The 14096-nt window shown below is 43.6% G+C and overlaps 1 protein-coding gene across 4 annotated transcripts in view; it reads right to left on the bottom strand.

Annotated features, from left to right (window-relative positions):
- The window catches only part of PSMD11 (proteasome 26S subunit, non-ATPase 11), a 2265797-nt gene that overhangs the window by 1240124 nt on the left and 1011577 nt on the right, over positions 1-14096 (bottom strand). For all 4 annotated transcript variants that reach the window (XM_044055234.1, XM_044055235.1, XM_044055236.1 and 1 more), the window contains one exon: positions 10368-10512. In XM_044055234.1, coding sequence (XP_043911169.1) covers positions 10368-10512 — 145 coding nt within the window. The remainder of the gene's footprint in view (positions 1-10367; positions 10513-14096) is intronic.

The following is a 14096-nucleotide window of genomic DNA, read 5'->3' as shown; positions in this document are numbered from 1 at the left end:
GCCTTTTCTCTGCAGGTGGCTGAGAACCCCTGTCCGGATGAGGCTGAGACCCCCTGATAAGGGAAATAAGATCTGCAGCCAGAGACATGATCTGCTTATCAGAAGAAGGGGCCTGGGCAGGTTTAGGATGGGCCTTGGCCTGACTGGCGGCCTTAGCACGTGCAAAGGCCTTGATGGACATGGATACAGGAGGCCTAGCAGCCCCACGTGCAAGCGTTACTTTGTTCACAGGAATGGTGTCGGGTAGATCCAGAACTTCGGTTTCCGGAGGAAAATCAACCTGCACCGGAGAGATCTCAGAGACCGAAGGTCGTGTTAACGCTGAGTCGTCGGCCTGGAGCGGTAGATTTACCACTTCCGAAGGAACCGGAGCGCTATCAGAGGGTTTAGGAAAAACATCGGTAGTGGACGCAGGCCGAGGATGTCGGTCCCGGTCCTTGCGGTTTTTAGCAGATTGGGTTGTCGGTTGATCCGACGGCATGATATATGCAAAAGACTCACCGAAGAAGTCCTCGGCGAATTCTGCCCGGCGCCTGAGAGTGCGCTTATTAAAGCAGGCACAGGCAGCACAGGCCGAGGCGTCGTGGTCTGGGCCCAGGCAGGGAAGGCAGAGAGAATGGAAGTCCTTATGAGGTATTTGTTTACCACAAGACAAACAATTATTAACTTTCTCAATTTGTTCTGACATCGGCTGAGGCAAGAATAAATGTTCCCCAACGGGGTACTTAGCTTTTAGATGACTTCGGTACTGAAAAACAGAGGAGCTGACCGACCGGCACTTGCGAACTGCTTCTGCTTCGGGCACCGCGCGGCAAGAAAGACTGAAGAAGATGGTGTTGTCCGATGCCTTTATACTCCAGCCGTTGTGACGTCGTAGAGGAGGCGACACCAGCCGACGCCGGACCCAGACTTTGGAATTCGGCCGACCGAGGGCTGCCTGAGGCAGGACAACCGACCGAGAGCTGCCTGAGGCAGGACAACCCATATGTTATGACTGCAGTTGCATTCTTGAAGGACATCAGCTTTCTTGTAGGTGCACCTCACCTAAAGAGATACAGTCAGTATATCGATCTTTTGCTGACATCCTGGGCATTTTTTTAAAACCAGACTTGGATTTTTCTTTCTCCTGAAGAGACATCCTAACAGTAAACAGAGAAAAAACTTCTATATGTATAAGAAAAAAACACTCAGAAATGTAAGAGTCTCTAAACTATGAGAAAAATATATCAACACTGTTACTAACGGGATTTTTAAGATAAAGTGAAAATTATCTAATTATCCAAATATAGAATATATATGTATATCAACAGTACATGAACTCTTACTATCGAAATATCAAAATACTTGCCCTGTAAATAAAAGGACTAACTCAGAACATACACTATGAAGAACAAGAGATAAAGAAGACTAAAGGCCTAAAACAACACGGACACTTAAAACTACTTAAACTATCTAATTATCTAACTTTGAATATCTAAATATTTACCTATTTAAATATCTAACTATCTAAATATCCAAGCTAAGCTTTTTAAGACAAGTTTTAAGAAAGAAAAAACAATTTTCACTGGCCAGAGCTGGTGAATGTCTGATCAAGTTGCAGTGGCAAATGAGATCGGAGGGAAGATCAAGGTGCATCATGGGATAGGGAGTTGGCCTCGACCTGGTTGATGACCTCGGAGCTTTAGCAGTTGGCCAAGCCGAAGCAGAGGATCGGCTCCGAACCCATCAGTACGAATGAACAGTGAGACAGAACAACTACAGAACAAACGCAGTTGAGATACACATATATAAAATTATATACAGTTAAATTCTATTCAGAACTAGTCAAAAAGGCCACCAATCTCCTAGAAGGCAAAAACAGAAACAAACAGGTTTAGAACTTATCTGCCGAGACCCGATTGCAATTTCAAAGAATGGCAAATGTGACACAAGCAAGTCGAAGGAGCAGGGCATTACAGGAATGGAAGAATTTGGAAGGGCTTCAAGCTGCAGCACTAAACCGGATCAAATTCAAGAAGAGGCTTGAGGACCTGTCAGATCGGAAGGATTGGATGAGGACGCTCTCAAATCTACTGCATTCTCCAGATTTGAAAATTAGGGTGGCCTTCACAGCCAAAAAGTGCAAAAAGGTCAAAAGCATGGAATCACTGCTGCATCCCTACTCAGGCTGTCAAATTCATGACAATTCTTGATTCTTACTCACAGGCATGGGCAACAAACACTGGAGGAGTCCAGATTAGCACCAATGAAGGCAGTCTTCTAAGATGTGATGAAAAAGTCTTTGCAAAGTATCTGGATACTCCAATGAACTAAATGTCACAGCAGTAACCACTCTAATACTACTACCAGAGTAAAGACCTTACTCCTGCAAAGCTGCATTCGCCACTACCAACATCCTTGCTGAACAGTAATTGGGAAAAGAAGTCAAATCTGTAGCAGACTTATGAATGAGGTGGCTGCTAACAGCAAATAAAAGTAATCTCCTACCTTAGTGATTTAAAATTGAGTTTCTGTGAAAACCTGGGTTTCAACAATGCCTTTAAAAGGTTTCATCACAAACTTGTTAAAGATAAAAATGACTACTAGTGTCCGTCCACAACCTTTCAACAGATGCAGCAGCTGTGCAGAAGTTATCAGCCACACACCTCACATTAGAAGCAAAAACAGATAAAGGGTTTACCTCATTCATTCTACTGGAAAAGTCAAATCAATTTAAATGCTGACAATCTGATTCAACAAAAATGCAGTTAGTTATTGTTACTGTTGTTTTGCTACAGATAAATGCACTCAGGTGCTACCTTCAAAGGATTTTATTATACAGTTTATAAACATGGAACCTGCATTTACCTGTTGAGGCTACACACTCAAGTGCGCTAGCCTGTGTTACATATTTATTGCATTTTCCTGCTGTTTGTTGCAAAAAAAGAAGAAAAATAATTATCCTGGTTTCCCGTCTTTCCTGACCTAGAGTAGTCCAAATACAGGCTTTGCTGTATTCTGGACTTTTGGAAACTTCCTGTGTTGCCCATTTCCTTTCTTGGATAAAGGGAGGCTTCTTTGTTCACCAGTGGCAGTGGGGAGCTTAGAGCAGCCAATCTATCCCTGCAGGAGTGTTCCCAGCACAAGAATCTGATAGTCTATTGGCCGTTTTAGGCCAATTTCTAGCTCTTTCAAGTCCCCCCTGGATAAAACCCGCTTTAGCATGGTTATGCGCGATTTTGCGCATAGCGCAGCATCGGGCAACACCGCTTAATTGGGTTTAAACCATTCTCGGCTCCACAAAGTCTGCTCTTCACTTTTTCCCTTAGAACTGATCTAGTTCTCATAATAAACACCCTAATCCTACTCTAAAGCCTGGCACTTGCTCACTAAAGCAATTATACAAGTCAGCACTAAGAAATTAAAAGCACTACACCCTCACAAACTCCCCTTGAGTACCTTGTTCCCCATTGGCCCTTTTTTCAATTATAAAGGAATTCCCAATACTATTCTAGCATGTCCAAAGGTCATTTGTCAATCTCCTCTCCGGTGCAGCTGGTGAATCTGGGAATCTTGAGGCAATGTTACAACTGCCTCATGTACACAGACAACCCTCTCCTCGTCCCAATAAATTCCAACACATGAGAGATGCAACCATATAGCCAAACTGGAGGCTAAGCTCTCTCAACTCAGTACTGGCATAACCAGTCTGGAGGAGAAGGAAACCACACTCACTACAATTCCAGTCTCACATAGACCTACGACGACAGCAAACCAAACACAAACACACAAAAACATACTCGGAGGCTCTAAATAAAAATCTGCCTAAGCAATAGAGACCTCCAAAGCAGACACCCAAGCAACCGCTACCCCAAAACAAAACATGTGCAACACACAGCTCACAAAGCCAGTGTGCCGAACAGTCACAGCCCTTAAGGCTAAACAACACACCTGATACACTTGTAATAGGCGACTATCGTCAGGCACAATGACGTCCCGCTCACCAGGCTGAACAAGGAGAAGGTCACGGTGAGCTGCCTGTCGGGCGCTAAGATCCGCCACATAACACAACAACTCAGGTCACACCAAGGCAAGTACAAATATGACTCAGTCATTGTCCATGCTGGTGTGAATGACCTGAGACGTACCTCCCTAGACGACATGAAGAGAGACAGAGGAGCTCTCTGAGCAAGTAGCTCAGGCCGGTATGACCCTGACCTTGAGTAGCATCTTACCCTCACCAAGAATGATGCCACAATATGAAGACAAGATGATCAATTTCAACAACTGGCTTAAGTATTGGTTGTCATTCAAAGGGGATCCAATGCCCGTCAGCCTGGGATGACATGCTTGACAAGCCACGATGCTTTGCTAGGGACGGCTTGCATCCGTCACCCCTGGGCTTTCGGATATTGGCAAAGGCTCTTGCCGCCCCCATAGTGCCTTTCTTAGGCAAGGCTCAAAAGACAAACCCACCTCCATAGGTATCACAAGGGATAAGAAACTAAGAGTAATGCTACTCAATGCCAGAAGTCTAAACCTCAAGATGCACACACTCAAAACTCTCCTTAGCATGGAGAACATCAATATCTGTGCAGTAACAGAAACCTGGTTCATGGCTCCCGAGAGCACCCCAGCACTACCAGGTTATACCTCATACCATGCTTTTCAACCCCAAAACTTGGACCGAACCACAAAAGGAGGGGGAGTATCAATATTCGTCAAAGATACCCACACCTCCAGGTTGGTGGCACAGCACGAAGCATCAGACACTATCCATGTGCAACTAACAGTGGGTAAAACTGCCTTCCAGTTTATAGCCTGCTACAGACCACCCTCCCAAACCCAGGAACCCTACTCGGCCTTCCTGAGAACACTGGAAAATATGAAGGTCTCTCCAAACACCATTATATTGGGTGACTTCAACTACTCTAACATAGACTGGGAGCATTACTCTAGCTCCAACACCCTAGCCCAAAGGTTCCTAGAATTTATAAACTCAAATGCTATGGAACAGCTTGTTACCACTCCCACAAGAGGGGAAAACATACTGGACCTGATCATCACCAACATGGGGACTCTATGCTCCAGACGAGAAGTATATCCCTCACTGGTAAGATCAGACCATAAACTAATCTCACTAGATATTCACATCCCGACCCCAGCCCCTGCCCAGAAAACCACAGTGAAAAACTTCTCTAAAGCAAACTTCACACTCCTCAAAACAGAGGTGGAATCCTTCAAAGACCCCGGGCCTGTGGAAAATACGGCCCAGACCACATAATCCTTTATAAATGCACTCTATGAACACCTTCAGGAATGCATGGATCATGCAATCCCAAACAAAACCAAGACCCAATCCTCCAAAGGCGGGCCATCCTGTCTGGTGGACCCCAGCCATAAACAAACTATACAATAGAAGGAGGAAGCTACTGCATGATAGAGCAAAATCCAAAAAAGGGAAGGCATCTCTGATCAGTATTAGCAAAAAAATACAGGCACTCATAAAATCGTCTAAGGCCAACTTCGAGAGAAAAATTGCACAGGACACTAAGGATAATCACAAGGCTTTCTTTAGTTATGTTAGAAACCTGGGTGGGAATTCCCAGATATGCTCAGAATTAGTCCAAAATGACAAAAAACACACAGAATCCACAGACATTGCCAACAATCTAGCTGACAAGTTCAGCGCAAACTTCTCCCCCACTTCCCCACCAAAAGGGCAAATATCTATCCCAGCAGAGTGCTGCCCCCCTGACATCTCAGATGCTCAGGTAAGAGCCGCCCTCTCCAAAGCAAAAAATACAGCATCAATGGGACCAGACGGTGTCCCGGGCTGCATCCTACATGAACTACAAGAAGAACTAAACCCAAACATAAAACTACTGTTCAATCTCAGCCTTACTACAGGATATGTACCCAAAGAGTGGCGTACAGCAACAGTGGTCCCTCTCCACAAAGGTGGTGCCTCAACGGATCCTGGAAACTATCGCCCCATAAGCCTGACTAGCTTGGTCTGCAAAGCTATGGAAAGGATCATCATGGACCTCATAAATAAAGATACTGGGGACCTATAAACACTAGATCCTACCCAGTTCGGCTTTAAGGGCAGATCCTGCCTCTTAAACCTGGTTGATTCCTATGAAACAGTCACCAAGGCCATTGACGAGGGGAAGGTGGTACACACAGCCTACCTGGACCTCGCAAAAGCCTTCGATACAATACCCCACTCGGGCATTATAGATAAGCTCACCAGCTTAAACATAAATCCCTATGTCACTAGATGGGTTGCAAACTGGCTCAAGGACAGAACCCACATGGTTGGAATTGCTGGAGCCATGTCAGACTCCAAACCAGTTACAAGTGGTGTCCCACAAGGCTCAGTCCTGGGACCTCTCTTGTTCGGTATATATTTCTCGGAGGTACAGGCCAACACGGAAGGACTGTGGCTGACCAAGTTCGCAGATGACTGCAAACTGGGCGCCATAATCGACTCTCCAGCCGACACAAGCATCCTACAAAAGGGCCTCATAGAAACAGACAACTGGTGCCAGAGCCATGGCCTCAAGCTAAACGCCAAAAAGTGTATAGTCACCCCCTTCGGCAAAAACAAAGTGCCCACAAATTACCACATAGATGGTAATCCATTAAGTACGGAAGAAGCAATTAGGGACCCCGGGACCCAAGCTGATAGCAATCGCTCATTCGACAACCACGTGGCCAAAGTGGTTAGAAAATCATTTTATATAGCCCACCTAATCATGAAGGAATTCACATCTAGATCAGGGGAGGTCATTGTGCCTCTTTACTCATCCCTCATCAGGCCCATAATTGAGTACAATGCCCCTTTTGGGATGTACCTTACCAGACACCTGCAGCAACTGGAAAGACCACAAAAGTACCTCACAAGGAGGATCAAAGGGCTCAAACAGATGCCATATGCTGCCCGGTTAAAGAAACTCCAGCTCTACTCAGTGGCATACCGCCTGCTCAGAGGCGATCTGTGTCTGACGTATAAAGCCATGTCCAACCCGGAATTAAAGGACATGCTGCACCTCAGAAAATCCAAATCCCATCGAGCTATGCGCTAGAGAGACTTGAACCTCAGCAATGAAATAAATAGGACATGCTGGAGGGACAGATTCATAACCCAGAGGCTCCCTTCACTCTGAAATAAAATCCCAGTCCAGGTTAGGCAGAGTCCCTCATTGACTGTCTTCAAGAGGAATCTTGATGAGTGGATGGGAGATTGTAGATTGACTCCGGGTATCACTTCTGTGTCACCGTTAGACAGATGCACAGTATACTAACCTCGAAAAAGGGCATAGCAAAATTCATTTTAAAATGGGTGGCGAAAGCCAAACACACTCTGGCTAGGCTTGTAAATGCCCTAGGGCAGACAGCCTAGTATGAACCTATGAACTATTACAATACTTGGACATAGCAGGTATACTTGTTTCCTCAAGAAGTACAGAGAACGCCTGCACCCATAAAAGACAGAAAACTACTGCCCCTATCAGGACTGTAGACTACTGTGCTAGATGACAACAAAAATACCCAGTGACACCATCCAGGTGCTCTTTGGCTGTAGGAGCATAACCTCCAGACAATTAAACTGGAACTAGATGTACCAGATCTGCTCAATGAAATAGAGGACCAAAATAGGTAGAAGGTATCTTCTGAACCAGAAAGAGCCACCACCTCTCAACATTGTTCCTTATGAAGGACAGCCTCTACAACCCTCATATGGGGTAGCATCTGTAACTGGACCATGTATTCGTATAGACAATATGGTCCCCCTCAGTGCAGTTCTGAGATTGGCCATGAAAATGTTCCAAGATGGGACCAAATTTGTGTCCAGAAACCCCTCAACTTTATGACAGCCCACTAAGAAGGATTAAACTCGAAGAACAACCCCCCCTCCCACAAACAGCCCTATACACTAGCCAGGACTTTAACTGAGGTGTTGTAAAGTCTTTCAACAGGGTGACTGACTGCAAAGAAAAGGGCAATACTGTGTAATACTTATGTGCCTTCCTGAGCCTTGAGGAAGCTGCTTCGGATTCTTAACTTGGGGTCTGGGAACAGAATGTGATGGGGAGAGGATGCACAGATTGATCAACCCACACAGATAAGACTTGCTTCCTCTTAAAAAGGACATCTACTAGGTCCCAAGAAAGGAAGTTGAATAAAACCTCTCGCAAGAATGGGACATATAGGATCTACCAAATTCCTCAAAATAGAAATTCTTCAACCAGTCCATCATGTGCAGCTACATGCCTGACTTTTGCCAAGATAAAAGCATCAGCATTATCACTGCTTAAATAGGCTACATGGAAGATTACAAAGTTTTAACTTTCTTTTGAGAATATGCTCAAAAAGGAAGGAGTTTCTAAATGCATGATCCACTACAAAGGACTGGAATCAGACTTATGAAATTAATAGTGGAGGGCAGAAAGCCACAATACAACAGGAAAAAATAAGCCTTGCCAGTCAGCCTGTCAAGGCTTTAGCCTTCTTTGCCTAGCTGCAATGTGATAAAATGCAGAGATCTCTAAACTCTATGCTGGATCAAGGCAATTATACAGTAGTCAGCCAATGAATACCTAGCAAGGATTTTACTCCACTAAGCAGGGAATTTAGAGAGCATCGGCTTTCTCAAGGAATACAGGAACAGAATCTGGATGATTCGAGGCTACATACTTGGTATCTTTGATGACTGGACTCCATCGTCAAGATGGAACAGCGACGATTTTATCACCTTATTTTTCATATAATCATTAAAATGGCTCTGAGGGGAAGAAATGAGGGCCATGGTCCAATTAACGGAGTATTTTACAAGCTTTAAGGTTTCAGAAAAGAAAAAGTAAACAAAGAGGGAGGTTTCAAAGTGGGGCACAGTCACCGCCTTTAATTTTGAACATAACTGCCTCTTAACTGGGAAAGTTATCCCCCATTACCAAACATGGACAAGCTTGGGCACAGTCAACTATATGACTTTATAAGCATGCAACAGACAAGCTTCATATGTCAAGCAACAAAGGTCAAGGATCTAGTGTCGGGGGCATACTTACCAACAGAGTATACCCGAGCTGTGTTCCCATATCTGTGTGGGAACACACTTGTATGGACAGGTCCCACCAGACTTCAAAATACCTGGAGTCTAAGCCCTGAACAACATGTCTTGGAGTGAGAATATCCAGTATACCCTTTAACCTTGCTCACTAAACAATGTTTAAGCCAGAGACCAGGAAGAAGATTCAGCCTCAACTGTAAACTTACTGAAAGGCGACTCAAGGAACCATGTTACTTGGGATCCAAATCGTCATGAGCATGCTTCAGTCAACTGGGATATGGGCGTCACCTCTCCTGCACCACCGCCATCAGGATAGTGCACTTCTTCTGGACCCTCAATGTCTGCTGAAGCAGAATAAGGGCAGGAACTTAACTGCTCATTAGTCAAGAATGAGCACACTATACAAGAGGACCAGGAATGTCATTCTAGAAATAAACTTCCTTCTAAAGGGGCCTGGCTGAGGCCTACCCTGCACTCTCAGTCCTTCTAACAATATTCTTGAAGGGACCTGGGGCTGGATATCAGATCATCTCACATATGCCTGCAAGAAGTATTTCAAAATCACATTAGGCACTTCAGAAGTTTCTCCTTTCAACACTTGCAGGTAGCTGATTTGAACCACTGACACTCTTAGTGCCTCACATGTTACTCGTCCATGTAGAAAAATTAACTCTAGGTTTTGGCTTCTTGCTCGTCGGCAACAAGGATATAAATGCTTTGTCTTTATGCAGTGAACGCAGAATTTCCTCATTAATAAATCAGGACTGAAAAATGAACTAAGCAAACTACATAAAAGAACTGATGAATTTGGGGGTCAGCCCCTTCTAGTGAGATGTTGCATCACTGTGCACACCAGCATGCTCCCAAGTGCAAAAGCTCCTGCTCAACCAGCCAGATATTAGATGATCTGCTTATCAATAAGCTGCTGAAGGACATTACACCTGTAAAACGTTGTAAACCATTATGTAAAGGTTTCCTGTAGAGACATGAAATATCCTAAAATTGTGTGAGGCGTACTGTGCGAGAAGACTGCATTTACACTAGTCCACAAACAGCACTAAAGTATACTACACAAAGTTGAAACTGACACTGCCCTCAAAAAAGGTGAAGGCAAACAATACTTTGGGGAAAAAAAGTCACAAAGGTTACCAAATGATAAAGACCTAAAAGTTCATATGTTACACTATGGAAACGGAATTCTTTGATTAGTGGTAAGACACTATTAGAAATGGAACACACTGCAGAAAATAAAACACAAACACATCAGTAAAGTCATCAACTACAAATATGTTCAGTGAAAGTTTATACATACGTGTTAAGAACTATTTTACACAGCAACATGTACTTTAACGCTGTGATGGCTTTGGGACTGAGTATGGAATCATAGCCCTCAAATGCCTCATAAAAATAGGAGTAGGCAGTTTTCCAATCTTTCTCTTCTGCTGCATGAATGATACCTGGAGAAGAAAGACGTTAGTAAATATAGCACTAGCTGCACAATATGTTATTCTGTACTACTTAAAAGTGTAAACACACCTCTAACATTTTCACAATGGCAATTCATCATCTAGAACAACTTAATCAATGGAAGTATTTTACAGAGGAAAAGGCGTAACAACTTAATGATTATAAAAAACATATAAACAGACATGTTCGAACCATACCTGATAAAACCAAAGACAACAAGACATCAAAAAGTTCAGCATGGAGCTGAAGCAAGGAAAGCAGCAGCAACACATGAAGACAAAGGAGTTTAAGAAAAATGGCCAGCAATTACCATCACACAGCACTACAGATTTTACGAGCGAGTACAATGGAGACTAATTAGAAAACTGCTACAGAAATGGCCATTGTTAAGGACTACGTATCTGAAAACAGAAGACAGTAAAAGGCACTTTAGGTGTTTTCCTTATCTAAGTAGCCTAGCCCATAGACCCAATTTGGGAACAACTGGGTTTCAAAGGCAAAAGTAATTACAACATACATGCGAACAATAAAGTACAGCAAATCGAACAGCTTGGTTTTGGAGGGGAAGGAAACTGGAGGGCCAGATCTTCCACACAGGAAAAGCATGCAAAGTGCCACAAAGACACCAAGAACATGCTAGAACTGAACCCTGGAGTTGTGAAGGAGAGATCCTATCATTAAGCCACCATGCCAACTGAGCAGCTGAATGAAAACGGTGAACTCGCCCTACTACAGTAATTTTAAACAAAGGCATCAACGTCCGCTCTGAAACACTGTACAGTACAGAAGCATACGGACTTCTACAGAATACTTATTTACTTGTTCTCTACTTACTGGGATACTCCCAGTAGGCCAATGTCACCTTTTAAGGGGAGATTCAAAATGGCATTTAGACTGACTTGGGGAATTTGGTGAGGGCACTTGGGAACTTTCCATACCCTGATGATGTGCTAAAGGAAATAAAGGGGTGGTTTATGCAGACAGAGATGGGGTGAATGAATGCATTTTATTTATTTTTAATATGAAAATTGCACACTGATGCTACTTTCTGTAATTTTTCTTTGATATTTAAAATTAGATGTTAAACAAAGAATGTGGAAATGGGACTGCAAATAAATAGTAATTTTGCAAATACTTTTGTAAATGGCATATGCAGTTTTAGATATAATGCAGTTTAAAGTGACAAGCATTGCCTCCAGAGATGCAAATCAGAACTCATGACATTACTTAATATTCTCACTCCAACTCTCTCTATCAATAAAAAAAGTCTGCTGCTATGAATCTGAACTTTCCCACTATCTCCGTTACCAGCTCAATGGATATTGGCATCCTGTGGCAAGGTAGAAACTGCCTTACGTTTACAGACAACCAGTTAATTTTTAAATTGATACAGTATGCGAGAAATGTCTTTACACAATGTCAATAGAGGAAAAACTCACAAAAACACTCCTAATGTCAATAAGGTTATCAGTAGTAACACACGCAGCACCCATCACACAATTCAAAGAAGACACAGACCCAAATATGCTGAGGCACTTAAATGTGAATGCACTTTTTCAAAACACCCACATCAACACATACACATCTCATGCAGCCTCTACTTCTAATCCCATAAGGGAAGCCACCACACACTAACATTCTGGTCATTGGACCCTCCACTGTCAGACACACTGATTGCCTGTTTCACCAAGTTGAGTAAGGACAAAGTCACAGTCCGTTACTTTTCAAGGGCCAGGATCCACCACACTACACATGCACTCAGGTCACTGGACCACAAGTACCAGTATGAGTCTATGTGGGTGTAAATGACCCCAGATGTACCTCCCTAGACTACATGGAGAGAGACATTTGGAACGCTCTGAATGTGCATTTCAGGCTAGAATGAGCCTACCACTGACCATTCTACCTTCTCCAAGGATGATGCCACAATATGAACAAAAGATAACTGACTATTAACTGCCTTAGTTTCTGGTGTCATTCTGAAGGGGTACCATATTTCTCAGCATGGAAAAAAATTATCAACGGACCACACTACTTTGCTAGGGATGGTCTGCATCTCTCCCCTCTAGGCTTCTATATATTAGCTAAAATACTGCTTAACAAAAGGCATTATGGGGTAAGGACAATGGCAAACAAAGTACGTCCAACAAAACAAAAATCTAAAGTTGTTACTGCTCAACGCTAGGGGTATTAAAAAAACAAAATCTCCACTCTAAAGCCCTATTCAAACCTAGAGAATGCTGAAGTGTGTGCAGTCACTGAGACATGGTTTAAAGCCACACAGAGCAAACCAACAGTGCCAGGTTATAATGCCTTCCGCACATTTAGACAAGTTACTACACAGACAGGGGCTAAAGGCAGACGTGTCTCAATTTACATCAAAAATAAATATACCCTCAAGGCTAGTTAAACAGGAAAATGCACTTGAGCTTCTCAAAGTTCAAATCACCATAGGCAAAATCCAACACTTCCATACCAAATACAGGTCCCCCCCTCTATGACCCAGGAAACCCATACTATGCATTTAAACTTACTGGAAACACTGACCATCCAAACCCAATACCATATTCATGGGCAACTTTAGTTATCCCACATTTAACTAGAATCGGATACAACACCAAACATACAGACACAGAGATTCCAGGATTTTTAAACACAAACTCACTAAACCAGACTGTCAGTACACTGACCAGGGGTGCAACTGTATCATATCTGGTCCTTACTAATATGGGAGACTGCTGCACACCCTCTAGTATAAGGTCTTCTCTGTTAACGACAGACAATAAAACGGTCTCTAAAGTGAAAATAAAACGTGGAACCCCAGCTAACCCAGGAATATTCAGAAACTACTCTAAAGCCAACTTCCTGATATTAAGTGATAACCTGACATTTCAAGCCCCCATAAACCCTGAGAACACTGCTGCCTATGCAGAAACCCTATACAAGCATATTAACATCTGCATGGAGGCAGCTGTATCCAGCAGGAAGAAGCAGAGAACCAACTTACAAAACAAACCATCCTGGTTGAATCTGTCTCTTCACTGTTGCAGTCATGACTGTAGGGTTCTCCCCTGCCGGCAGGCAGCCCTCGGTCGGCCAGAATCCCAAAGTCTGGGTCCGGCGTCGGCTGTTCAACCCTGCTCCCTGATGTCAGAGCGCCAGGAGTATAAAGCTGACAGCCGATGCCCCAGATGTCAGGAGTCCCAAAATGAAAATGGTCCCATAACCCTTGCAAATACACCTCAGAAGAATGGTGAAAAAAGGAACCACACAGAAGCAAAAATAAGAGGGGACAGGAGGGAGGGAAACCCAGACTGCAACAGTGAAGACACTCTAACATCTACATTTATGGTAGGTGTACACAACTGTACTATGTTCATCATGTTTCACTGTTGCAGTCATGACTGTAGGGTAGAATCCCAAAGCTGAAAGAAAGGGAGGTGGTCATAAAGAAGAAGGGGCGGCTAAAAGGCCCTGCAAGACTGCAGAGGAAAAGCCTGCCCTAGACTTAGAGTAGAGAGGTAAATTGTACTGCTTAGAGAAAGTATGCACTGAACTCCAAGTTGCAGCTTCC

Source organism: Protopterus annectens, chromosome 13.part0 (assembly GCF_019279795.1).
Source record: "Protopterus annectens isolate FY-2018-M chromosome 13.part0, PAN1.0, whole genome shotgun sequence".
Classification (NCBI taxonomy): domain Eukaryota; kingdom Metazoa; phylum Chordata; order Ceratodontiformes; family Protopteridae; genus Protopterus; species Protopterus annectens.
The sequence above is the reverse complement of the archived record's forward strand: the minus strand, read 5'-3'. Positions and strand labels throughout refer to the sequence as shown.